This window comes from Triturus cristatus, chromosome 8 (genome assembly GCF_964204655.1).
Source record: "Triturus cristatus chromosome 8, aTriCri1.1, whole genome shotgun sequence".
In the NCBI taxonomy this organism is placed as follows: domain Eukaryota; kingdom Metazoa; phylum Chordata; class Amphibia; order Caudata; family Salamandridae; genus Triturus; species Triturus cristatus.
Window position 1 is genome coordinate 460452713 of NC_140591.1, and position 27095 is coordinate 460479807.

Genomic DNA, 27095 nt, shown 5'->3' on the forward strand with positions numbered 1-27095 from the left:
ATATTATGATTGACAGGGGTCTTAATGATATCTGAAGAATCAGAAACCCTGAATGTAGGGAGGCCACGCATACATCAGCTGCACACAGTAGTTGGTCCCGAATATAGATTATTGTTTAGTATCTGACGACATAGTACTATGGTCAAGGTCTGTGAGTCATTTGCCCAGAACATTGTCCGACCATAACCCAGTATTACTTTCCTTAGATTTGCCACACTATATGCCGCCTCCTTTCAGTTGGCGGTTCAATGCGAAAGCTTTACAGGATTCAATGTATGTAACTGCCATAGGTCAGGCCATCAAGGAGTACTTTGATCACAATAAACCCACAACGGAAGAACCTGGCCTGTTGTGGGATGCTTTTAAAGCTACAATTCGAGGAATCTGCATAAGTACTAATGCTGGCATTCTTAAGGATATACGGCAGCAACTGGTTGTGCGTGAGGGCAAGCTGCGTACCTTGGAGCGTGAATACGAGCGCACACAACATACCAAAATATTGGGTGACATTAGGGCTGTTTTATCCGAATACCAAACATATGCAGAAGCTGAAATCAAATATATAGCAAAGCGGCAGATAGCAAGAACTTATGGGGAGGGTGGTAGATCCGGTAGATGTTTAGCGGCTAAAATCGGCGCTGGTCATGCGCCGCAGACAGTCCGGGCGGTTAGGAGCAGAACTGGGGAACTGCAATATGGTGCGCAGGGTATACTGAGGGAATTTATGACCGCGTTCGGGGCGTTATATGCGTCGCAGCATATAGCCTCTCCTGATGACATAATGGATTATCTAGCTGATGTAGCGATAGCGTGGCTGTCTGACACGCAACGAGCCTACCTGTCATTGCCCATCACAGTGGAAGAGGTAACAAAAGTGGTTAAATCCCTGCCTAATGGGAAAGCACCAGGCCCAGATGGGTTTACGTGTGAATTTTATAAAGCGTTTGTTGACCAATTGTCCCCTCATTTGGTTGAGATGTATGGGAGTGCCCATGAAAAGCAGATGCTGCCGCCAACATTGAGAGAAGCTCTCTTAATTACTCTTCTAAAGCCCAACAAAGATCCAGAATATTGTATTTCGTATCGTCCTTTGTCCCTAATCAATGTAGATACTAAGATTTTGCCAAACTTCTTGCCACTCGATTGCAACCACTAATGACCAATTTAATATTACCAGATCAATCAGGTTTTATCCCCTCAAGGTCAACGGCTCATAACACAAGGACACTCTTTGCGTTATCGCATTACTTGACTCCTACGACTAAAGCGGCTGCAGTACTATTAGATGCTGCTAAAGCATTTGATTCTATTGAATGGCCCTATCTCCACACGGTGTTACGGAGAATGGGATTTCCTCCTATGTTTCTCTAATGGATACAAATACTGTATACCGCGCCAACGGCGCATATAAGAGTTAACAAATATGTCTCTGAACCTATAGCTATTGCGAGGGGGACAAAGCAAGGCTGCCCAATGTTCCCATTGCTGTTTGCGATAGCGCTTGAGCCGTTGGCATGTAAAATTCGGCAGGGACATCACTATTTGGCGCTTCAATTCCCACAGAGACCAGTGCATATATCATTATATGCAGATGATATGATGCTATATGTTCGAGACCCTGAGAAATATCTGAATCCTCTACTGAGGGAATATATAAAGTTTGAACAGCACTCAGGCATAAAAATAAACTGGTCTAAATCCCTAATTATACCCTTAACGGACACTACCCACCCGCACTCCATGGACTATCCACTAGAATGGCAATCCGAGCCAGTAAAGTATCTTGGTGTCTGGTACCATCGCGACCCTGAAATTGTCATCCGTACTAATTATGGAAGGGCAATTGATGAGTTGGAAGGGAAAATAAGGCGCTGGATTCAGCTACCACTATCATTGGCTGATCGCCTAGCCATTGTAAAGATGGTCATATTACCTAAATTACTGTACCTTTTCAATAATATACCGATCCCGCCTCCAGCTGAGGTGTTTCGTCGGATTTCCTCCATGGTCCTTCATCTAATCTGGGCGGGTAAACAGGCTAGGATTGAACTACGAGCTCTCACGCTGCCTTACTCTCAGGGAGGGTTCAAGGTCCCAGATATTGTGCTTTATTATCTATGTGCGCAAGCACAATATGCGCATTTTTGGTATCACAAAGTCCCTTACCTCACGCATGTTGCAATTGAAGAAGGAGATGCGTATCCAGTTCCATTAAACGCTGTCATAATCCACCGTAGGCCCCCACTTCATAACCGCGATATGAACACTATAGATACGACAAATAGTTTGTGGCAAACAATGGGTAGAAAGGCGCATAAGCTGCCATTATATGCTCCTGCACTACCGCTGCATTGTCACCCGGAGATCTCTGTCACCCAAGAAGAAGTGGGCATGGGTCTACTAAAGCAAGTGGGCCTTGATACCATGGGGGACTTATGGGTTCTTTCGAACACTGGATGAGCTTTCATCATAAGCAATCAAACGTTATTATTTAGATTTACTTATTACAGACTATAAGGTGCCCTGAAGAAGTTATGTCCATCTTACCCGGCGGAGCCACCGACATTGTCCTCTTTACAGCTGTTGATCACCTCCCCTACTGCTAAACATATGGTGTTGAAACTTTATGTTAAACTGCAAGAGGACATAGCGGACACTACACATAAAGCACGGGAAAAATGGGACAGTAGCCTAGATGATCCATTGACTACGAAAGAATGGGCTACGACTTGCTCACTAACTGGTTTGTTAACACCTAATGGAAATTTGCGTATACTACACTACAAGTACCTTCATCAGACTTACTATACGCCAGCACGGCTTAATAGATATGCTGGCACATGCACCAACAAAGACTTTTGCGATTCCTTAATTGCGATTTTTAAGGAATCGCAATTAAGGAATTGCAAAAGCCTATGCATGTAGGAATCGCTATAAAAATAGCGATTCCTACAAATTCCTTAATTGCGACTCGCAAATTGCGAGTCGCAATTAAGGAATGCCGTTCCATTCATTCCTATGGGCCTCCAGGCCCATAGGAATGAATTGGAGATTGCATGAGCAATTTGCGAGTACCAGTAGGTACTCGCAAATTGCTCTTGCAATTTCAAGGGTGCAAGGGTGTCAAAATGACACCCTATTGCACCCCTGAAATTGATCTGTGCACATATGTTGCACACACACATGCTCTAAGGGCATGTGTGTGCGCAACATGAAACTTTGAAAGATGCACAAAAGTGCTTTTTTCAAAGTTTTAGCAAATTACCATGAAGTTCAACTTCATGGTAATTTGCTCCCCCTATTAGGGAAATCGCTAATTTTTTCACTTTCATGCATTGCATTTAAGGAATCTCAATTTGGGATTCCTTAAATGCAATCGCAATTTAAGGAATTGCAATTTAGAGATTCCTTAAATTGCGATTTTTGCATTTGGGATGATGCATCCCAAATGCAAAAATACCGGTCGCAAAGGGGCAGATTCTGAGAATCTGCCTGTTTGCGACCGGTTTTTACATTGATGCAATGGTCTGCGAACTGACTCTAGATGTTGTCGCTGCAATGCAGAAATGGCAGATTTCATGCATCTGGCATGGTCCTGTGGTGTAGTTGCAGAGTATTGGTTACAGGTAACGCAGATGTTGGGTACTATGGTGGGCATTAACATTGAATGCACTGTTCGTACATGTCTGATGCCTGAAATTCACGCCCAGAAGCGTACGTTTTGTGTAATTGTGTTACTCCTGGCCAAAAGGAGAATATCATTGTGCTGGAGCGGTAAAAAGGCTCCCAAAGTCAAGCATTGGATCCATGATTTAACGTATTGTAAAGACACCTTGCAAACGTATGAGGAAGAATTACCAACTGGGTCAAAGCCTAGAGATTATTGGAAATACTTGACTCAATATTTACAAGTGTATCAAGTCGACTGATTGGATGTAGCAGCTGCACTATAGACAATGTGTTTTCAGGTAACAGTACAACGCTATAGAACTGGAAGACGGATGTTGTTGTACCGCGGCCTGTTTGTTAATTATCTGTCTGGCATTGTATGTTTTTGAAAATGCTAATAAAAAATAAAATAAAAAATAAAAAACACTGTTTACTGTCATACAGTAGCCTGGTCACATTTCCCAATCAGACAGCGCACTAAGACTAAGTAAGCCTTTGGACAGAAGCCAAGTCAAACCAGGAACCTTGGTAGAACGTAGGCTTTACAAAAAATACATGTTATGTTACATTTATGCGAACAGTAATCTCAAAAACTGTTCCTTGTTTTTGAGAAATCAGGCTACCAGGAACAACTCATGACCATGTACCAGTGGTTGGGCATTTCTTAGAGCAAAATAGTTTGCAGAGTTTTCTGCACCCTCACAAACAAAGGAACTCCAATCCCTAATTCCTCACCAAGCTAGCAGTCATATATGAAGAAACTGAAACTGGGACATCAAAATAAAGAGCAGTCACAAATCTTTGACAGTGCTAGCTTATCTCGACCAAAGCACTGGCATGCAGTTTAATATTCTTAGCCGTTCGTTTGTGCAGGGGACATGGATAGACTATAGCAGCATTTGTAAAGATTAAACAAACATGTGATGAGAGCAGGGCATAGCTTGAAGTAGAGGAGGGCACAGGGAGTGGGAACCAGGAGAGAGAGAGAAAGAGATTGAGAGGTAGGTCGAGGGAGGGAGAAAGATAGTAAGAGTGAAGATGAAATAAAGAGAGAGAAAGAACACCATTGACAAACTTCAATTATACTGGAAATAAACGTGCATGTAAAAGTAGAAAATATGAAAGACACTTTGATTCAATTTACCCTTCGAGAAGGTGATTGCAAGGGGTAATGAAGCCTGGGTTGACTCTGTGGTCCAGCTCATCTGAGACTGAGGGAGTCTGCTGGCAGACACCATTGCTCTTCCAAAAGTTTAGGACACTGTAAACAACGTGTGAAAAGACTGAAAGCATGCTCTGCATGTCCTAAAGCAGCCCATGGCTGGGTAACCTAAAGCTGTTGTCCTTAGCCCTGAAGATCAGGGCCAATGAGACCAGTCCTGCAGGGAGCACTAAGATTGGCTAATGGCTTTCAGACCAATCCTAGGTAGCTTTATAGGCTCTCCACATAACCTCCTGGTGACCATTGAAGGGTGGAACATGCCACATCATTGACTGTCACCCAAAATCATTAAAATTATGGACAAACGGCATCCGTTAAAGAAATGATCATGAACAAAAGGTCAAAATTACGGACTGTCTGTGAAAATTATGGACAGTTTGTCACCCTACCCAGGCTGCAAGCACCAAATAGTTAGGACAAGAAAATGCAAACTTTTTTAAAGTGCCATTTCCAAAATTGTGACTTAAAATTCGATTTTACCATTAAAAGGATTTAAAACTACAATTTCTTAGACACCAAACATGACTCCTGCCTGTTCCCTAACAAAAGTTATCACTTTTTAAATGTTATAAGGTAACCCAGCGGTATCCCATGGTAGAGGTAGGCCTTGCAGTAGTGAAAAAAGAATGAAGCCTTTTTGACTACCAGGACATCTAAAACTTAAAGGTGTATGTCTAGCTTTTTTAATGCAATGCACCCTGCATTTAGGGTCTACCCTAGGAGTGATTTATATGTATTAAAAAAGAAGGTTTAGGAAATGGCAGTTTAAAACTGCACACACAGGTTGCAATGGCAGGCCTGAAACTGGTTTAAACGTCTACTTAAGTGGGTGGCACAATCAATGCTACAAGCCCACTAGTTGCATTTAATTTACAGACCCTGGGTACACGTAGTACCACTTTACTAGGGACTTCTAAGTAAATTGAGTTTGCCATTTGGGTGTAGGCCAATTGTACTATGTTTAAAAGAGAGAGCACAAGCACTTTAGCACTCGTTAGAAGTGGCAAAGTGCATTGATAGCTAAAAGTCAACACAAATGGGTTTGTGAAACCGGAGGGGCGAAGGCAAAAGGTTTGGGGGTGACCCTGCCGAGAGGGCCAGGTCCAACATTATTTTATTACCAATTTCTGTTTTCTCTTCTTATCTGCAAATGCACTTACTTCTGTGGGATGAGAGGAATGCAACTTCACCATGATCATGGGTGAGAAGAAAGCAAACGGTTCTCTGGTGATTGTATCAACGTTCCACTAACTCCATTCTGCCTGTCTGCAAATGGCAATATTTGCACAAAGATTGTTTGTGTGGCCTTTAGTATAGATATACAGTAGCAGGGAAGAGACTAATCCGTTGTCCAAAACCAAAGTTATTTTGTAAATTTTGGTGAAAAGGTAATAGTAAAATTGTACTATATGTATTTAACCTTATTGTCTTCCCTTGTAGATAAAGAAAACTGGGCTTGTTGTGGTAGAAAATATGAAAATTATTGGTCTGCACTGTTCCAGTGTAGATCTGCATGCAGGCCAAGTTGCTGTTATAAAGCATGGATCAAGGCTTAAAGAGTGCAATCTATATTTCTCCCGAAAACCATGTTCCACGTGTTTAAAAATGATTGTAAACGGTAAGTACATTTTCTGATTGGTTTACATGGTTAATAATTTCTGACCTGTAGGATAATATACTTAATTGTCCATGACTTAAATTGCCTTTGCAGAGCAATGTACCATTTAATAGGAGGTCTTTTTTTTAAACAGTCTTTTATTGATTTTCAAAAAGCATACATACAATCCCTTGACCATCATGATAAAACTAGGTGGGAAGGCAGTATGCGGTACAATTGTATACATTAGCAGTCTTGTGGACCTCCCAGGGTTGACTGCAATCAAAAGAGCTCTACCAGGGATCCCAGGGGCACTCTTCTAACTCCCATCCATCCCCCCACAGATAGCCCGATATACAGCTCAATTTGTCTCTATGCATGGTCCAGTCCAATATTGTAAATTGCCTTAAAGAACTCCCGAACCCCAACCCTCCCTCCCGATTCTTAAACACCCCAAGAAAACCCCCCAACCACCCACACAAGCATCCCGGCGGTCGCTAAAATCCATTTAATAGGAGGTCTTATTTCTAGTTCTGCTATTATCATTATTTTCACAGAGGACATAATTCACGAATGAATGCATGCACGCAAGCTTAATTTATGTGCACCAAAATAGGACTATACATACTAAAATTCCTCATCTTAAGTCGAAGAATCAGGATTGGTAACATTTTATGTTCATAAGGCACACTTACAAATGTAAAAACTCTGTATGTTTAAAGTCAGGGGCAGATTGTATGTGTTTTTTGTTGGGACACCCTGCAAAAGCAGTTGAACACCCACAGACCCTATAGGTAGTCACATACCTACTGCAGATAATGTCCCATCTTGGGGAAAAAAATGATTTTCTACTGGCAAGCGCAGGAGTAAAGTCTTTCCTTGATCGTAATGGGCAGGGCACCCCACTATGCTGAAGGAGGTATTACAGCAAGCGGTTTCGTCAGTAAAATATATATTTTCTCCACGAAGAAAAATATTACATTGTGCTAATGCACATTTGCATTCTATTTATGTTTGCATGCGTGGATGTTAACTATTGGAATTCTTCCGGAAGTGTACGGCTTAGCAGTTTACCGTACAGCAGATTCTGTGAGCTTTTTAACCTGGCACTTTTAGAATAATATCCATGCTGTTTCTGTGAGCAACGTGCGACCCATATGAGCCTTCGAATATTACCAAACCCAAAACTGCTTCCAAACACCACACAGTTGACCACTGATGTCTGACCGGGGTATGAGGAGAAGGTTAGCCTGTGACCTGCATAAATAACAGATCTTGCAGATGTAACAGTTAAAGTATGTTTTGTTTCTTTTTTCTCCTCTGTTGATTGTACTTAACAGCAGCCTCGGGAGGCAGTCTCTTCCCCAGTTGGCCGGATTTTCAAGCATGTCTTGAAACTTGTTTTCATCCTCAAGCAAACCACAAGCACGGAATGTGTTACTGTCTTTGCATAAACTGCCTTCACTTCATCTGGAATTTCCTTCCCTTACCTTGGAACTGCCTTTCCCTAGTCTGGAACAACCGCTCCTTAAACTGATTGCTCATTATCCTTAACCTGGAATCATAAGCCTCATTTCCACAGCAGCCGAAGCAAAGGGCTGACAGAGTCCAGGACATCACTAGCGTAGGCGTCCTGACCAGAGCCCAGTGCCACGCACTGTCACCCCATGGCACCACGGCTCTTCTCATCATTGGACCTGCAGACTCTAATGTGTGTACCAGTGAAGTACCACCAAAGCTACCGAGGCTCAAGAAACGCATCAATGCATGGTGGAGTCCTCAGCTTCTCCCCTGGGCCCCTTCTTCTTAGGAGCATCAAGATAAAACTAAATGACTGGACAAGTCAGCTGTTAAGCAAGATAGCGCTGCGATGCCTTAGGGTAGCCATGTGCTATAAATGCTTATTCTATTCTACTTAACCCTGATTTAGGTTTGATTCATTCAATTGTAAGAGTCTATACCTTCTATTCCCCTTCACGTAGTTCCTTTTCTGGAATTGACTATTTTTCCCCCAAAATATTTTTCATTGTTATTTAAGGTCATAACTTTTCCAATAACCACATAACATGCATAAGTAGTGATGTAAATGAAAGCAAACAAATCTCTTTATAGTGTTTTACAGCCAACAAGGCTAATATCGGAGACCTACAGTAGTAACTCTGTCAGACACATACATAGCATAATAAATACCACTTTAGTTAGTTCTTGCTGCGACCACTTCTGTAATGACTCTGTCATAACCCGTCGGCTACGCACCACAGATCAATCAACACAACTGAGTATAGTTTACCAACAAAGACATTAATCTGCAGGGATTTTCAGCACTGATTCAATCGGGACCCAGAATCTATACAGCGAGACTCATAATCATACCAGTCCATGCCCCCCTTATTTGCAATTCCAGCAGTCGCTCATCATTCTGGCCCTGCTGTGGAACAGATTAATTTTAATCTGCTTGGTGCAGGGTCACCACTCTTGCCACTGGTCCTTATCAAGTAAGGAGGAATCAACAGTGGAACGAAGTACAAACCATAGGTAATTTATTAAGCATTCAGAATGGGTCTCCATCCAACGAGCACCATGGAGTTACTCAAGGAAGGAGCACGCTTGCACAATGGCTACATGGGTTTTTATAGGGAAGATCACAAACAAGGAATGCCCAGAGGTAAATAGAACTTTGGAAAGAACACACAAATGAGCTAAGGCAAGAATCTGACAGCCTCGGTGTCATGGAATTCACACATTATATTCACTAAGTTCAACATATCATAATTTACAGAAAACCCCCAGATGAAGGCAATCATGCTGTTGGAAACCCCACTCCCACACTAGAAGGGGTGGTGGTGGTCTTCCGAACACACTGTGGTAGCTTGGCTCGAGTGGTCAGGAATCAGGCTCCGTGCTAAGCATACAACATACCCAAACAATAACCATGCGTGCATCCGTTCCAAAAACGACTCTACACCGTAAAAAATTATGAAAATAACTTTCTTTATCTGCTTTTTCTCTTAGTTGCTGATTGGAGAAAATAAATAACAATCACAATATACAAACTTTTTAGAAAGTGCAGGACAAATAAATACTGGCTTAATGATTCAATAATTAGGGGTGATCATAAATACTGAAGGCATAAATAAAAGTGCAATACAGACAGGCAATTAAATATTCTGAGGCAATAAATACTGTAACCAATAAATATTGTGCATCAATAAATACTGTGGACCAATAAATACAGTGGAACAATAAATAGGTTAAATACAATAAATACAGTGCCCCTAATAATTACTTAAAAGCTGACAGTGACACTCATGGATTCAGATCACTTTTGAATTCCTAAGGGCTGATTTGGCCCAGGCACAGCTTGTGGGGATGTGGAAGGCTTGAGGGTGTCTACTCCCTGGCTTGGTCAAGGCTGAGGCCTAAACTGAGGTAGATAAAGGGGGAAAATACCAGAGACCTGGCTCTCTCTCTCCACACAACTTCTCTAGATTAGTCCCAGTTCACCCCTGGCACAGTCAGGTTGGTTCCAGCACCTCCCTAGCCCCTTAGAGCAGTCTCTCAGGTCTCCACAGGGCCTTAGGCGCCCTCTACTCCACTTACTGCCCTTTTTCTGATGCTCCGACGCCGCTGGAGTCGGGTCGATGCCGTGAGGCGGTTCCAGTTCGGTGTCGGCGGCCTCGGCACAATGTCAGTTCTTTGACGACGCCGGCAGGCGGTTCCGGTCTCGATGTCAGCGGCCTCGGTTCGATCTCGACCTCCGATTCGATGGCGTCGGGCAGTCTTTACTCGATGTCGACTTCGGGCGGCTCCGGTCCGATGGCGACCTCGGATTCGATGACGTCGGCCGGCCTTGCCTCGATGTCGACTTCCGGCGGCTCCGAAGTGCGATCCTCACTCCCGACCTCCGGTGTCCCTCTCCTTAGGTTTCCGGCGACTCCGGAGTGCGACCTCCACTCCCGACCTCCGGCCCGATCCTCACAGGTTCCGGTGACTCCGGAGTGCGATCCTCACTCCCGACCTCCGTGACCCTTCACCTCGGTCTCCGACGACTCCGGAGGGCGGACTTCACTCCTCCGATGACGCCGCTCACTCGACCTCGGGTGACTTCCTCCTCGACCTCTGGTATTCCTCACGACCTCTGACGGCGCCCTCTCTCGACCTCTGGCGGCTCCGGGTACGACGTCTGCTTTTCCAGTCAGCGCCGCTTCTCCACCTCGGGCTCCAGGTCTTAGGCTACTCGACGTCGGACTTCAGGGAAACCAGCTTCCAGGTCAGGATCTTGCTGTTCTCTTGTTTCTAAGGCCTGTTCCTGCTGTCCAGGTCCTCAGGATGGTTTTTCTGACTTCTTCCCACACAGGGCTCTAGGCTGGGCTCCGTCAGTAGGGACTAGTATCAAGGGTGGGTTTATGGACCCCACTCCAGGCACAAGTTTCCACCCCTGCTGCTTCACTCCTTCCTCCTTCACGTTTTTGCTGCTCACTCTTCACCAGTCAGGTGCCAACTGCCAGCTCCAACTGCCAACTCTCTCTCTTAGCTTCCCAACATTCTAAACCGCCTCCAACTGTCACAGGGTTCTGGAATGTTCTGGAAGGTGCTGGTAGGTTCCAGTGGATGCTGGTGATGTCACAGGTGGCCACCATTTTGTGCTTCAGGCCCTCAGACAGAAGTTTCAGGGGTAGGTAAAATGGCTCCCTGAATCTGCAGCAACACTAAAAAGTCTGGTGGTTCCCAAAAAGGAAAAATTCAAACAGGGTTTGAGGCAAAAGTGGGACAAAATAAATAATGATGAGGAGGGACCACCCAAAGGGCTGACAGGTCTAACACGCGTCCCCCCCAGCTGAAAGTGGGGAGAGCTACCCAACCCCTTGGGAGTTCTCATCACTAAGGCGGAAATACCTTGAGAGACCGTCTGCATTGGCGTGGTCCACTCCAGGCCGATGTTCCACCTGAAAGTCCATCCCCTGTAGGGAAATAGACCACCTCAACAACTTGGGATTCTCCCCCTTCATTTGCATCAGCCAACGAAGGGGTCTGTGGTCGGTCTGAACTAGGAAGTGCGAGCCAAACAGGTATGGCCGCAACTTCTTCAGAGCCCATACCACTGCAAAGGCTTCACGCTCTATTGCACTCCACTTCTGTTCCCTGGGAAGTAGTCTCCGGGATAGGAAGACCACGGGTTGATCCAGACCCTCTTCGTTGAGCTGCGATAACACTGCCCCAATGCCATGTTCTGATGCATCTGTCTGGACAATGAACTCCTTGGAAAAGTCTGGGGCCCTTAAGACCGGGGCCTCGCACATGGCTTTCTTCAATCTCTCAAAGGCTTGCTGACAAGCCTCCGTCCAGACTACCCGTCGAGGTTGTTTCTTGGACGTGAGCTCCGTGATGGGGGTTACGATGGTACCGTACCCCTTCACGAAGCGACGGTAGTATCCCGTGAGGCCCAAAAATGCTCGGACCTCAGTCTGAGTCTTGGGGGGTTCCCAGGCCATGATGGCCTCGATCTTCGCCTGGAGGGGTTGCACCGCTCCCCTACCCACCAAGTGTCCAAGGTACACTACCGACCCCTGCCCGATCTGGCACTTGCTGGCCTTGATCGTCAATCCAGCTTGTCTCAGGGCCTGGAGAACAGCTTGCAGGTGACGCAAGTGATCCTCCCAGCTGTTACTGAAGACGGCTATGTCATCCAGATAAGCAGCAGAGAAACTCTCCATTCCGGTGAGGATCTGGTTTACCAGGCGCTGAAACGTGGCAGGTGCGTTCTTGAGCCCAAAGGGCATCACACAGAACTGGTAGTGGCCATTGGGCGTGGAGAAGGCTGACCTTTCCCTTGCTCCATCAGTCAAAGAGATCTGCCAGTACCCTGAAGTAAGGTCAAAGGTACTTAGATATTGGGCAGCTCCCAGCCGGTCAATCAATTCATCCGCCCTAGGGATCGGATGAGCATCAGTTTTGGTCACTGAATTCAGTCCCCGATAGTCCACACAGAACCTCAGTTCTGGTTGGGCACCCGGTGGTGCAGCTTTTGGTACTAACACCACCGGACTGGACCAGGGGCTGCTAGAAGGTTCGATCACTCCTAGCTCCAGCATCTTAGTGACTTCACTATGAATGCTGGCCTTCACCTTGTCTGACATCCGGTAGATCTTGGACTTCACAGGTGTGCTGTCTCCTGTGTCCACATCATGGACGCACAGGTGAGTCCTACCCGGGACAAGGGAGAACAACGAGGAGTACTGCCCCAGGACCTGGCGACAGTCCTCCTGCTGTTCAGGAGTTAGAGATGGGGAGAGAATCACTCCCTCCACCGACCCATCCTTCTCTTGAGACGCAAACAGATCAGGGAGAGGCTCGCTTTCCACGTCCTCTCCTCCGTCAGTCACCATCATCAAGATGACTTCGGGCCTCTCATGGTGGGGTTTGAGGCGGTTGGCATGCAGCACCCGTAGGGGCTGACGAGGGGTCTTCAGGTCCACCAAGTAGGTAGCCTTACCCTTCTTCTCCAACACCTCAAAGGGTCCTGACCAGCGATCCTGGAGGGCACTAAGCTCTCCGGGTTCGATCACCCACACCTTCTGGCCAGGCTCCAACTCCACCGGGTGAGCATTGTGGTCATACCACGCCTTCATCACTGCTTGGCTGGCTTCCAAGTTGTCAGAAGCTTGCTTCCACAACTTAGCCATTTGGCTCCGGAAGGCCAGCATGTAGCTCACCACATCCTGGGGAAGCTTTCTGGGAGTTCTTTCCCATCCGTCTCTCACCAGGTTGAGAGGTCCACGTACAGGGTGCCCATACAGAAGCTCGAAGGGGCTGAAGCCCACTCCCTTCTGTGGCACTTCCCTGTAGGAAAAAAGTAAACAGGGTAGGAGGACGTCCCATTTCCTCCGCAGGCTTTCAGGCAGACTTCTGATCATGCCTTTCAAGGTTTTGTTAAACCTCTCCACCAGACCATTGGTCTGGGGGTGGTAAGGAGTTGTGAACCGGTAGGTCACTCCACACTCCTTCCACATGGCCCGCATGTACGCTGACATGAAGTTGGTCCCCCTGTCGGACACAACTTCCTTGGGAAAACCCACTCGGGTAAAGATTCCCATCAGGGCCCTTGCCACAACAGGTGCTGTTATGGTCCTCAGAGGTATTGCCTCTGGGTACCGTGTGGCATGATCCACCAGAACCAGGATAAACCTGTGACCAGCTGTAGTTGGCGGATCTAATGGACCCACAATGTCGATGCCCACCCTTTCAAAGGGGGTGCTAACGACAGGAAGTGGTTCCAGGGGAGCTTTCAGCTTCACCCCTGTTTTCCCACTGGCTTGGCAAGACACACATGTCCGGCAGTAGGTATCGGACGACACTTTCATCTGAGGCCAATAAAAGTGGGGGACAAGACGGGCGAAGGTCTTGTCTTGCCCCAAGTGTCCTGCCAATGGTATCTCGTGAGCCAACTCCAGAAGGAAGGCTCGATAACGTTGAGGAACTACCAAGGCTCGTGACGATCCGTGTAGGGGTGCCTTGGGTTCACTGTAGAGGAGGCCATCCTCCCAGTAAACACTGTAGTTCCCTTCAACGTTCCCTGCTGCCTGGGCTTCGGCCTGTCGCCTCAGCCCCTCAAGGGTAGGGCACTCCCTCTGGCCCTGGCAGAATTCCTCCCTGGACGGGCCTCCCTCCACGTGCCACTCGGCCGGGATGGGTAGGTCCTCCAGGTTGGTAACGTCCCCCACCGCAGACTCCTGGTCCACCACCTCCGGTGGCCTATCCGTCCTACGGGGTGGGGACGCCGAGGCAGGCTCCTCCTGTCCTCGGTTCTTCCCTTGACTGGCAGCTGGCTGGGCCTTTGTTCCAGGCTCCAGCCGAAATGAACTCCCTCTTCGGGTAGTCGTGGACCTTGTGCTAACACAGGCCCAGTCAGGTGTACCCAGCATCTCGGTGTGAGTCCGGTATTCCACCTCCTTCCAAGCGTTGTGCTCCAGGTCATTCCCCAGCAGACAATCGACTGGCACGGCAGGGCTTACGGCAACTCGAAGTGAACCTGCAACCCCCCCCCATTCAAAGGGAACCTCGGCCACTGGATAGTGGCCTGTTCTGCCGTCAGCCATCGCGGCTGGGTGGAGTACATCGGGAATTACCTGCTCTGGAGACACCAGTTGGCTACGCACCATAGTCATACTGGCTCCTGTGTCTCTCAGAGCCTCCCCTCTTTGGCCGTTGATGGTGACCCACTGCCCATACTTTGCGGTATTTGCGGGCACCTGGATCTTAGGAACCATCTCCCGTTCTCCCAGGGACACTAAAGTGACACCCGCCCACTCCCTTCCCTTAGTTAAGAGCATCTCCTCCCCGAGCACTACACTAGCTACTCCGGGGGTCTTTCCTCCAGTGGGAGGGGGTGGTCGTTTCAAGCACTTCGGATCTCCTTTATAGTGTCCAACGCCACCGCACTCATAGCAATGGACAACCCTTGGCTGCTGACTCTGGCCAGGATTAGGGTTTCTGGGTGGGTTAGCCTTAGGGGTGAATCCTGTTCCCTTCCCTTGGAAGTTATTTTGGGGGCCTTTGGAGAACTCCTTTTTCTTTTCCCCTCCCTCTTTCTTCTGGGGGGCGCCCTGTCCGGCCTTTTGAGTATCCCCTCCAGTCCCCCTTGTGGACACCCGGGTACTAGCCCAAATGTCCGCCTCCTCAGCAAGCTTCCGGGGACTGGTCAGCTTGCTATCCACCAGGTGTTGCCGCAGTTCAGGGAAACATTTCTCGAGCAGGTGTTCCTTCAGTACCAGGTCAAACAACCCCTCGTAGTTCCTCACTTCACTGCCCTGAATCCAACCTTCCATTGCCTTCTTTGCATGGTCCAGGAAGTCCACCCAATTCTGCGTGCCCAGTTTGTGACTACCCCTGAACTTCTGTCTGTACTTTTCAGGTGTTAGTCCAAACTTTCTGATGAGCGCCAGTTTCATGGTGGGGTAGTGGGTCTGCTCATCCTCCTCGAGGGCCAATAAAGCATCCCTACCCGCTGGAGGCATGTACTTGTACAATCCCCCTCCCCAGTACTTCTCTGGAACCCCATGGGCCCTCAATGAGACCTCATAGGCCGCTAGCCACTTGGCGATATCGTCGCCCACTCCATAGCTAGCTACTATGTCCTTTGGCAGGTATGGTTTAGGTTCCCTGGTGATCTCTTGGGTTTGGCTGCCACCATTAGGAACAGGTTGTGCCCCGATTCTCAAGATCTGAAGATCTATTTCTTTCAGTCGTAATTCATGGGCCATCCTCTGCTCCTCCTTCTCCTTTTCCAGCCTTGCTAAGTCCCATGTGAGCTGTCTTTTCTCCCTCCGGTCTGTTAGCTCCACTTCAGACAAGCCACCGCTAGAGGCACTGCTGCCCTTCCTAGAAATGGTTCTGGGCCCTGCTGACAGGTTCCCCACCTCAGGTTGGTACATCTCAGCCCCCTCGGGGTCAGGCTCTCCATCCCTGTCTTCCTCCTCAGCCTTGCTTTCTCGGCGTGCCTCCCCCCAAGCCCTTAAGCTGGTTTGGAGTGCACCCTTCTTTGCTCCTGGGGGACAGTACACCCCCTCCCGCTGGCAAAACTCCCTGAGTTGGGCCACAGTGTACGTTTCTAGATTTTCTAGTACAAACTCCATCTTGCCCACTCAGGTTAGAGGACAGGTTTTTGTGCAGTAACTATGCAGGGGGGTACCTTTAATAATACCTCCTCCCACCACCAGAGTAAATTTGGAAAAAACAAAAACCCACAATTAGGAAGGCCGCTTTGAGAAAACTCCCGGTGTAGGCCTATGGACTACCCACAGTTATTGTTGAGTATACGTAGGCACAGCTCTATCCCACCACTGAACACCAATTTATGTTGGAAACCCCACTCCCACACTAGAAGGGGTGGTGGTGGTCTTCCGAACACACTGTGGTAGCTTGGCTTGAGTGATCAGGAATCAGGCTCCGTGCTAAGCATACAACATACCCAAACAATAACCATGCGTGCATCCGTTCCAAAAACGACTCTACACCGTAAAAATTATGAAAATAACTTTCTTTATCTGCTTTTTCTCTTAGTTGCTGATTGGAGAAAATAAATAACAATCACAATATACAAACTTTTTAGAAAGTGCAGGACAAATAAATACTGGCTTAATGATTCAATAATTAGGGGTGATCATAAATACTGAAGGCATAAATAAAAGTGCAATACAGACAGGCAATTAAATATTCTGAGGCAATAAATACTGTAACCAATAAATATTGTGCATCAATAAATACTGTGGACCAATAAATACAGTGGAACAATAAATAGGTTAAATACAATAAATACAGTGCCCCTAATAATTACTTAAAAGCTGACAGTGACACTCATGGATTCAGATCACTTTTGAATTCCTAATGGCTGATTTGGCCCAGGCACAGCTTGTGGGGATGTGGAAGGCTTGAGGGTGTCTACTCCCTGGCTTGGTCAAGGCTGAGGCCTAAACTGAGGTAGATAAAGGGGGAAAATACCAGAGACCTGGCTCTCTCTCTCCACACAACTTCTCTAGATTAGTCCCAGTTCACCCCTGGCACAGTCAGGTTGGTTCCAGCACCTCCCTAGCCCCTTAGAGCAGTCTCTCGTCTCCACAGGGCCTTAGGCGCCCTCTACTCCACTTACTGCCCTTTTTCTGATGCTCCGACGCCGCTGGAGTCGGGTCGATGCCGTGAGGCGGTTCCAGTTCGGTGTCGGCGGCCTCGGCACAATGTCAGTTCTTTGACGACGCCGGCAGGCGGTTCCGGTCTCGATGTCAGCGGCCTCGGTTCGATCTCGACCTCCGATTCGATGGCGTCGGGCAGTCTTTACTCGATGTCGACTTCGGGCGGCTCCGGTCCGATGGCGACCTCGGATTCGATGACGTCGGCCGGCCTTGCCTCGATGTCGACTTCCGGCGGCTCCGAAGTGCGATCCTCACTCCCGACCTCCGGTGTCCCTCTCCTTAGGTTTCCGGCGACTCCGGAGTGCGACCTCCACTCCCGACCTCCGGCCCGATCCTCACAGGTTCCGGTGACTCCGGAGTGCGATCCTCACTCCCGACCTCCGTGACCCTTCACCTCGGTCTCCGACGACTCCGGAGGGCGGACTTCACTCCTCCGATGACGCCGCTCACTCGACCTCGGGTGACTTCCTCCTCGACCTCTGGTATTCCTCACGACCTCTGACGGCGCCCTCTCTCGACCTCTGGCGGCTCCGGGTACGACGTCTGCTTTTCCAGTCAGCGCCGCTTCTCCACCTCGGGCTCCAGGTCTTAGGCTACTCGACGTCGGACTTCAGGGAAACCAGCTTCCAGGTCAGGATCTTGCTGTTCTCTTGTTTCTAAGGCCTGTTCCTGCTGTCCAGGTCCTCAGGATGGTTTTTCTGACTTCTTCCCACACAGGGCTCTAGGCTGGGCTCCGTCAGTAGGGACTAGTATCAAGGGTGGGTTTATGGACCCCACTCCAGGCACAAGTTTCCACCCCTGCTGCTTCACTCCTTCCTCCTTCACGTTTTTGCTGCTCACTCTTCACCAGTCAGGTGCCAACTGCCAGCTCCAACTGCCAACTCTCTCTCTTAGCTTCCCAACATTCTAAACCGCCTCCAACTGTCACAGGGTTCTGGAATGTTCTGGAAGGTGCTGGTAGGTTCCAGTGGATGCTGGTGATGTCACAGGTGGCCACCATTTTGTGCTTCAGGCCCTCAGACAGAAGTTTCAGGGGTAGGTAAAATGGCTCCCTGAATCTGCAGCAACACTAAAAAGTCTGGTGGTTCCCAAAAAGGAAAAATTCAAACAGGGTTTGAGGCAAAAGTGGGACAAAATAAATAATGATGAGGAGGGACCACCCAAAGGGCTGACAGGTCTAACACATGCCGAAATGCATTGGGATTATTCAACATGGAACCACATAATGTAATTTATCAACCTAAATGCATTCTGGGAATTGAAGTTCACGAAGATTGATCCATCAAGTTACATGAATTGTGAAGCAACAAATTCATTAAAAGATATTGTTTCTTAAAGGACTATAGGCTTCTTTGATTACAAACGTCACCTTTAACAAGAGAAACCTTTGCCACAAGGACTTTTTAACCAGTGCCCGGGGGACATACCCCACATTCATGGGGATGCTTTACTATTGATACTTTTTACACTCTAGTTCGGTGAGTGATACCTTGGAGCACGGTACAGCTATGGAATCAGGTTCTACCCGGTAGTGCGCACACTTTAACCCTTCTTCTCATTCCAATGTGACCACAACATAGTAAAGTCTCAGAACCTGTGAACAACTTTGTGTCACCACATCTAGGGCATAAATCACTTACTGCTGGGTACATCCTAGGAAATCTAGTCGGAGACAGGTATGCCCTTTGAAGGATTTTATACTTTATCAGTTTAAATTTTGTGTTGCACGACATGGAATCTGGTTGCTCTAGGATCTCGTCCCATTCCCAATCCGTGAATTGTGTATATTCAGATTTATTTCCCATCTATTCTGCAGCACGGCTAGACTTATCTTAGTTTGACCAAAAATCTCCCAATAATTGCCTTCCGACACCTCCCTTGTGTCAACAACATTTGCAATGCATATGCAATAATCTAGTGTTGACGTTTCTTACTGGGACTCTGTTTGAGTCCCTGCATGTTGACATTCAAAACTGTATTGTTGGTGGCTATCACCTCACCCAGAAGGGTGAGTGAGTTACAAGCTCTCAGCTTCCGCCTTCCTTTTATCTCTTTCTAGCCTGACAAATGGGTGTTGCGAACCTGGTGTGATTTCCTTGCAGAAATGGTGATGGCCTCCTACCTAGCTCAGTCCCTCACCTTTCCAACCTTCTATCCCCGGTCCCCCACACTAAGCAGAAGGAGAAGTTGCATGGGCTAGATCCTAAGCGGACGGTCTACTATTATCTTGACCTTACCAAGGACATATGACATAAAATAACAATAAGTGAGGGGACACAGGTACAAAGTAGGTGAGAGACTGGACTCCCGACTGAAGAAATGTAAAGAGATAGACCCAGGCACATGCTGAATGAGAGTGGAGTAAGGTGCAACCCAGATGACAAGTAATAGAAGCTCAAGACACACTAGTCAAGGAAGAAAGGATCAAAATGAATTGGCAAAGGGACTGCTGTAAGGATATGAGACAGTGAAGCAATATTCATAATGGATGAGAATCGGGACCACTGCAAACAATAGATTTGAGAGTTGACCAAACATATCGTGGATTTCAATGGAATCCAAAGCACACTATAAATGACAGTTGATCGATGTGTGGCGCAGTGAGTGAGGGACATGAGGGACCAGGCTGATGAGAAAGGGCATCGAAGCACAAGCTGGGTGAGAGACAGGATAAGGCTCAAGAAGAAAGAGTTGGCACCATGGCACAGAGGAGAAGGCGGCACAATATGGATGATCATTGAACAAAGAAAAATGTGGATTTATAAGGGAAATGAGCTAGACATTAGATGAGTGACCGGACTGAAACCGATGAATGAGAGGACCAAGATACAGAACGGATTAGTGTTGACTGAGGCCCAAAATGGATAGGAGAAGGGACCAATACAAAAGCAATTGAGAGAGGGGACCAACGCAAAAGATGGGAAAGAAAAGAACAAGGCCCAAGATAGATGAGCGAGACAACCTAGGTTCAGGGTGGATGAGGAAGGGTCATGACGCATAAGGCACAAGACGGAAGAGAAAGGGAACCAGAGACAAACTGTAATAGGCAACAGACCGATTCACCATACCGAAGATAAAGTGGTGTGCCACAAGAAAGCGAGACCCAACATGGCTGAGAAGAAGTGACATGGCAAATCTCTGTAATTGTTCCTGAAGAAGAGCTGACCTGAACATAGTATCTAAAGGATTATTAGAACTTTTACAGCAGGCAAGCTAATCGTGTAAATCCCTGGAAAAAACACAGGAGCTGCATATTCAGTGTGGATGACTAGCCAGACAATAAGGGTTAGGGAGGTCTAGTTCCCAGCGATTGAATCCTTATGGTGCGTAGATGTTGGAAATATATGTTTGTGGTATTTCTTATGTTTGTGGTATTTCTTCCTAGTGCCCTGAGTTTTGTTTTTCAAAGAAACTTAGGCCTCAGCCTTAAAAACATCCCATACTATACCAGAGAAATATTGATTTCAGGGTGGGAGATCAGAATCCTTAAGCACAACTATGCATGTCGGGTATCTAGACATTCTGGAGATACTGGGGAAAGATTTTTTAATTTAACGTTCTTATTGCAAGCATAAGGCAGCCATGTTTAGGTGACTCCAGAATTTCTTTTTTACTCTTTTAAGTTTTTTGTGGCATATGCTTGCAATAAAAGATTAAACAAATTCACCTTTGCACCAGCATGCTAAGGCCAGATCTTTGGCCTTCTCAGTGCTTGTATTTACAGTGATATAAAAGCAGAACCATTCAACAAAATTCCAATATTTTGCAAGCTTTTCCTGAGAAGCCAGCCAGGGCGAGAGAGTTTTTACTTGGGCGGTAGATTCCCCAGGTTTTACAGAATAAGAGAATATATAATATTTCTATACTTTTCTTTTAGTGGTGAGTTTGATATTTGTCAGCAAATAAAGAATGCACTACCAACAGTAATACTTTATGTGCTAATACAAACCACATCCTCTAAAAAACATATATTTTTGGCATTAGCAGATGTTGTCTTTCCTATTTGTGGCTTACAATTCTTAAACTGTATTTTTTTCATTTGATTAATGACCTTGGGTTATCTGTTTCCTGAAAAGCTCATGTAGCCGAAAACTTCAAATTTGGTATTAAAACTGGGACATTCAGGACATTATTATCAGAGCTAGTGTTACCAGGATTTAATGTTTATATGTTTGAAAAAAACATTGGAATTAGAAACCTAACCATAGGAAGAACAGGGATTCCACTGAACATGTGTGAAAAACCCTCTTTCCTGAAAGAAAAATTATTTTCTAGAGTCCCCTCACCCACCAGGGTTACATAGAGGTAGCATGCTTCATCATTAGGGTCCTCTCAATCCGCTGCGGATTGAGGCGTGCTACGACTTGCGAACTACGTAGGAGCACTTAGATTTTTGGAAAATATGTGTGGTGCAGTGATGTGGAATGGGAAAAAACAGGTTAAAAATACCTAGCTAGTGAACTAAAATTTTATTCCTGCTCCTAGTTGGTATGTTTTAAAATCAGGGGTTAATACTAGGGAAAGACCTAACTGTAATGAGTATGGTGTCTCTTAGTACTGGGTCGACATGTTTCAAGCTTTCCCCTAAAGCTCTTCTTCGAGACCACATGAGGGCCAGTCCCGTGCGTACCACTCCTAAAGAATCCTTTTATCTGGTGTGTGTTCACCAGATATTTAATACATACGGCTGTACACTGACATGCTGTATCTGTAGGAAATAAGGCAAAAGGAAAATTAAAAAAGCCTGCCTACCAGCCAAGCTGGCAGGCTCTTATAAATGTGGCGTCGTATCTCGATCAATGTACTCCTCTATAGTGGGTGTACTTAACAGCTATTTTGTGCGATCATCTGTGGTGGAAGAAATCAATCACAGACGATGTCTTTGTGAAGAAAAGTGTTTATGTACAAATTGCAGTTTAAAAGCACTCGTGAAAAAGACACCACGTGACATACAACGTACAACAAAATCATAGTATTACAAATCAATGACACATACTTTTGTTTAGGCAGAAATATGCCTCTTGATCTGCAGGGTTAGAGGGGCTTGTAGTCACACCCTAAAATAGTAATGGGGACATAGAGATAGTCATTAGAGTTTCCTAAAGTTAAATGAGATAGGATCCGGTGAGAGAATTCCCGGTGCCTTGGCTTATCCTGGAAGAAAAATAGAAACCTTATTATTTTCTTGGAAAAATTAGAAATAAGGTCAAACCGGTCTGGCTGGACTTACTTTGTCAAAGCACTCCTCTCGGAAAATGACCTGATGACACCCCTGGAGACCGCATCTTACTGCGTCTGTCTCCCGGTGACCATTAAATAGACCCAGATCGGCTTAGTCATGCTTACTTCAAAAACTAGACCTTGTCTCTCAGAAAATGGCCGCTGTGACTGGCAATGGAGCGGCCCATCTTGGGTGAATGAAATGGACCGGTATCCGCCTAGTCATGCTTACTTCAAAGACTAGACCGTGTGGTCTCACAAGATGGCCTCTGTGACTGGCAATGGAGTGGGGCCATCTTAGGCAAATGACCAAATTGTCAGGTATTGTGGGCAAAAGGCTGAAAATAAAATAAAACTAATAAGGGGGATACATTGACAAGGGGAATAAATTTAGACACTCAAGTACAATCGAGTGGTAATTTGTGCAGTATGTTGCAAACGCAACGGTACATCTGGTTGATGCGCAAAACCCTGTGACATAACAGCTCGACTGTGCTCTTCTCAGAATAGCTTTTATGTACATTATGAAGTGACTAAACCTGACGTAGTGTTAGGGGAAGTCATGAAAAATGCCAGATTCCTGGATTATACGTTACATCATAATGATGCGCAAGACCCTTAGACTTGACAGCTGGATTGCGCTCTTCTCAGGATAGCTTGTACGTACATCATGTAATGACTAAACCTCATGTCCTGTTAGGTGGAAGTCATTAGTAGTGCTCGATTACTGGATAATGCAAGATATCATGTATGGAATAGTAGACTCATAGTTGTCAGTTGGAGTCTGAATGCCACCGATAGGCTGTCTGCTGTTCACAAAAGAGCCGCTGCTAGTGGAATGGTGATGGGGCCTTCCTGTGTAATTGGGCAGTCTAGATGAAGTCGTACCCATGTGTTATTAGCGTTAAGATTGACGTTAGTGTGAGTATCACGTGTGGTTAGACCTTTACTTCTGTTACATTGCGAGTAGAATGGTATACTCAAACAATCTACTAAGTCTTTATTCCTGATTCATTTAACGAACTGCCCCCATGGGATATCATCATTCAGTCCTTCAGTGTCTGTGCAATGTATACACCCACCGCTGCTCTTTCTCTAGCAATCTTTTTTCTAGATTGTCAATGTGTTTGAGATGTTCTAACACTACCCAGTGTAGATCGTTAGGGGTGTGTTTCACTTCATTGAAATGTGACGCCATTTTTGTGGTGACCCGGTGGCACCTGATGTTGCTGTGGTGTTCTGCTATCCTGGTACTAACTTTCTGGTGGTCATACCCAGATAATGTAGGCTACATGTGCATGTGATCAAGTACACAACCCCTGTGGTATTGCAGTTAGTGAATTTGCGTAACGCCCAACTCATCTTGTTGTTAAAGGCCACTTTTCCGTAGTGGAGGTCAGGTGACACACACTGCAGTTCCCGCAAGGATGGTGGCTCGTCTGTAGGGTGCTCAGTACTTGTTGGGTCTTATCGGTTCTTATTTTGGGTTTAGGGCAGGTGTGTACCAAGATGTCTCTTAGGTTTTTTCCTTTTCTGTGTGAGAACATGGGTGTGGGGATGTTCAGTTGTCCATTGTTAAGGGTGCACCAGTGTTTTTTTACTATTTTTGTGACACAGTCGGACGCTATGTTGAAGGTTGTGATGCATATAGTTCTTTTTTCTTCTTCAGTGATTTGTTTTTGATATGTCTCCAGGAACGCTTCTTGTTTTCAGCTCTCTTTTTGGCTTTGGATATCAAGTTTTTTGGGTATTTCCTTGTGAGAAGTTTCTCAGGTAGCCCTTTGGCTTGTGCTTTGAAATCGTTAGTTTCAGAGCAGTTTCTCATGAGAAACTGTCCGAAAGGGAGGTTCTCCTTCAGATGTCTCAGATGGAAGCTGTCCTATAGGAGTAAACAGTTGTTTGTAGTGGATTTTACGTGTGTGGCTGTTTTTAGTAGGCCATCAACAGCATAGATGTTGTGGTCCAGAAATACCAGTTTGGATCTACTCATGGTATGTGTGAACCTTAGGAAAGGGTCCTGTTGGTTCAGCCAGTCGATGAACTCATTGGCGTTGGACTCGTCACCCTCCCAAATCAGTATCTCTTCCAAAGTTGAATATGCTGTTGGTGTGGGTTCGTACCTGACAGGATTTTGTGCTTTTCGAGGTGGTGCATGTATAATCCTGCCACACTCTGGGTAAAAGTACTACCCATACTGGTCCCGTGCTGTTGTCGGAACAAGATATCTTCAAAACGGAAGAAGTTTTCCATTGGGGCCCATTTACCGCACTCTAGTACCAGATGTCTTGGTGTATGATAAGTCCAGTCTTCTTCATAGAGGACTACTTCAATGATGTCCAGGGTCTCCTTGTGTGGTAGGCTGGTGTAAATGCTCTTCACATCCAACCCAATGGGGATGCTGGTTGTTGAGTCAAATTGTAGGTCTTGAAGGAGACCGAGTACTGCCTTGGTATCTTGTAGGTACGTGCTTGTTCTTTGGATCAAAGGGGGTAAAAAGACGTCCGCGAATTTAGGGCCCGATTCACATAACTAATTTAAGACAAAATCCTAAACTTACTACTTTTGGTATTCACAGAAGTTAGGATTTTGTCTTGAGTTTGTCTTAAGACAAACTTAAGACAAACTTAAGACAGACTTAAGACAGACTTAAGACAGACTTAAGACAGACTTAAGACAGACTTAAGACAGACTTAACACAGACTTAAGACAGACTTAAGTTAGGATTTTGTCTTAAGTTTGTCTTAAGACAAACGTAAGACAAAATACTAACTTCTGTGAATACCAAAAGTAGTAAGTTTAGGATTCTGTCTTAAGTTAGTTCTGTGAATCGGCTTGGCAGTTAGGACTGGACTGTTCCCATGAGGCACAGGGTCAGACTGATTTGCATATGGCCATGTCTGAACTGGGGTGGCAGAGTGGGCTAAAGAACGGTGATGGATTAAACCCAGATCCGTTGACTGGGGGTGAGTGCTTGCAATGTTCAACACTCCGTCCATCATTTCCTTTGGTTTTTGCTTTGTTCGCCATAAGTTGGCAGGGTATGCTCAGACGTGAGTCCCTTGCTCACTTTGCCACTGGATTCACGCAAGCCTGGCTGAAGACGGCTGAAATGCCAGAAACCGGTCCTAGAAAGCTTGTTTCCAGTCCAGGGAAGACATGACTTGGCAGTTCGGGCTGGACTGTTCCCATGAGGCACAGGGTCAGACTGATTTGCATATGGCCATGTCTGAACTGGGGTGGCAGAGTGGGCTAGAGAACGGTGATGGATTAAACCCAGATCAGTTGACTGGGGGTGAGTGCTTGCAATGTTCAACACTCCGTCCATCATTTCCTTTGGTTTTTGCTTTGTTAGCCATAAGTTGGCAGGGTATGCTCAGACGTGAGTCCCTTGCTCACTTTGCCACTGGATTCAAGCAAGCCTGGCTGAAGGCGGCTGAAATGCCAGAAACCGGTCCTAGGAAGCTTGTTTCCGGTCCAGGGAAGACATGGCTTGGCAGTTCGGGCTGGACTGTTCCCATGAGGCACAGGGTCAGACTGATTTGCATATGGCCATGTCTGAACTGGGGTGGCAGAGTGGGCTAAAGAACGGTGATGGATTAAACCCAGATCAGTTGACTGGGGATGAGTGCTTGCAATGTTCAACACTCCGTCCATCATTTCCTTTGGTATTTGCTTTATTCGCCATAAGTTGGCAGGGTATGCTCAGACGTGAGTCCCTTGCTCACTTTGCCACTGGATTCAAGCAAGCCTGGCTGAAGACGGCTGAAATGCCAGAAACCGGTCCTAGGAAGCTTGTTTCCGGTCCAGGGAAGACATGGCTTGGCCGTTCGGGCTGGACTGTTCCCATGAGGCACAGGGTCAGACTGATTTGCATACGGCCATGTCTGAACTGGGGTGGCAGAGTGGGCTAAAGAACGGTGATGGATTAAACCCAGATCAGTTGACTGGGGGTGAGTGCTTGCAATGTTCAACACTCCGTCCATCATTTCCTTTGGTTTTTGCTTAAGACAAACTTAAGACATACTTAAGACAGACTTAACACAGACTTAAGACAGACTTAAGTTAGGATTTTGTCTTAAGTCTGTCTTATGTCTGTCTTAAGACAAAATACTAACTTCTGTGAATACCAAAAGTAGTAAGTTTAGGATTCTGTCTTAAGTTAGTTCTGTGAATCGGCCCCTTAGAGTCCAGTATGGACCCTATGCCGGAAACAATGGGTCGTCTAGGAGGGTCTTCTAATGACTTGTGTATCTTGGGTATAGTAAAAAAAAATAGGGGGTAACCGGGTGGGTATTAGCAAAGAAATCCCCTTCTTTTTTGGTAATCCAGCTGTGTGCTGTGGCCTCTTCCATGAAGTTGGCGATCTCTACCCGTAGGCGTTCCGTTGGCTCATCTCTGATGCGGAGGCAGTTCCTCTCATCTGCCAGAAGTCTCATGCATTCTCTGCAGTAGGCCTCTGTGGTTTAAAGTACGATGGCTCCTCCTTTGTCCGCTGGTTTTACTGTGATTCTAGTGCTGTTGGCCAATTGTAGGATGGCTTCTTGTTCGATTTTACGGGTGTTGTGGAACACTCTTATGGTCCTGGGGTCGATTTCACCTACTTCCTTCAGGATGGCCTTCTCGAAGTCTAGGAGTTCCACCGTTAGGTTGGCAGATGGAGGGGTGAAAGTTGATTTCCGATGTAGGCCTGTATCACCATTAT

At 46.4% G+C, this 27095-nt stretch overlaps 1 protein-coding gene across 2 annotated transcripts in view; it reads left to right on the plus strand.

The window, feature by feature from the left end:
• Nucleotides 1–27095, plus strand: part of CDADC1 (cytidine and dCMP deaminase domain containing 1) — a 468682-nt gene that overhangs the window by 201045 nt on the left and 240542 nt on the right. For both annotated transcript variants that reach the window (XM_085621895.1, XM_085621894.1), the window contains exon 3: nucleotides 6332–6509. In XM_085621895.1, the coding sequence (XP_085478021.1) occupies nucleotides 6332–6509 (178 nt within the window). The remainder of the gene's footprint in view (nucleotides 1–6331; nucleotides 6510–27095) is intronic.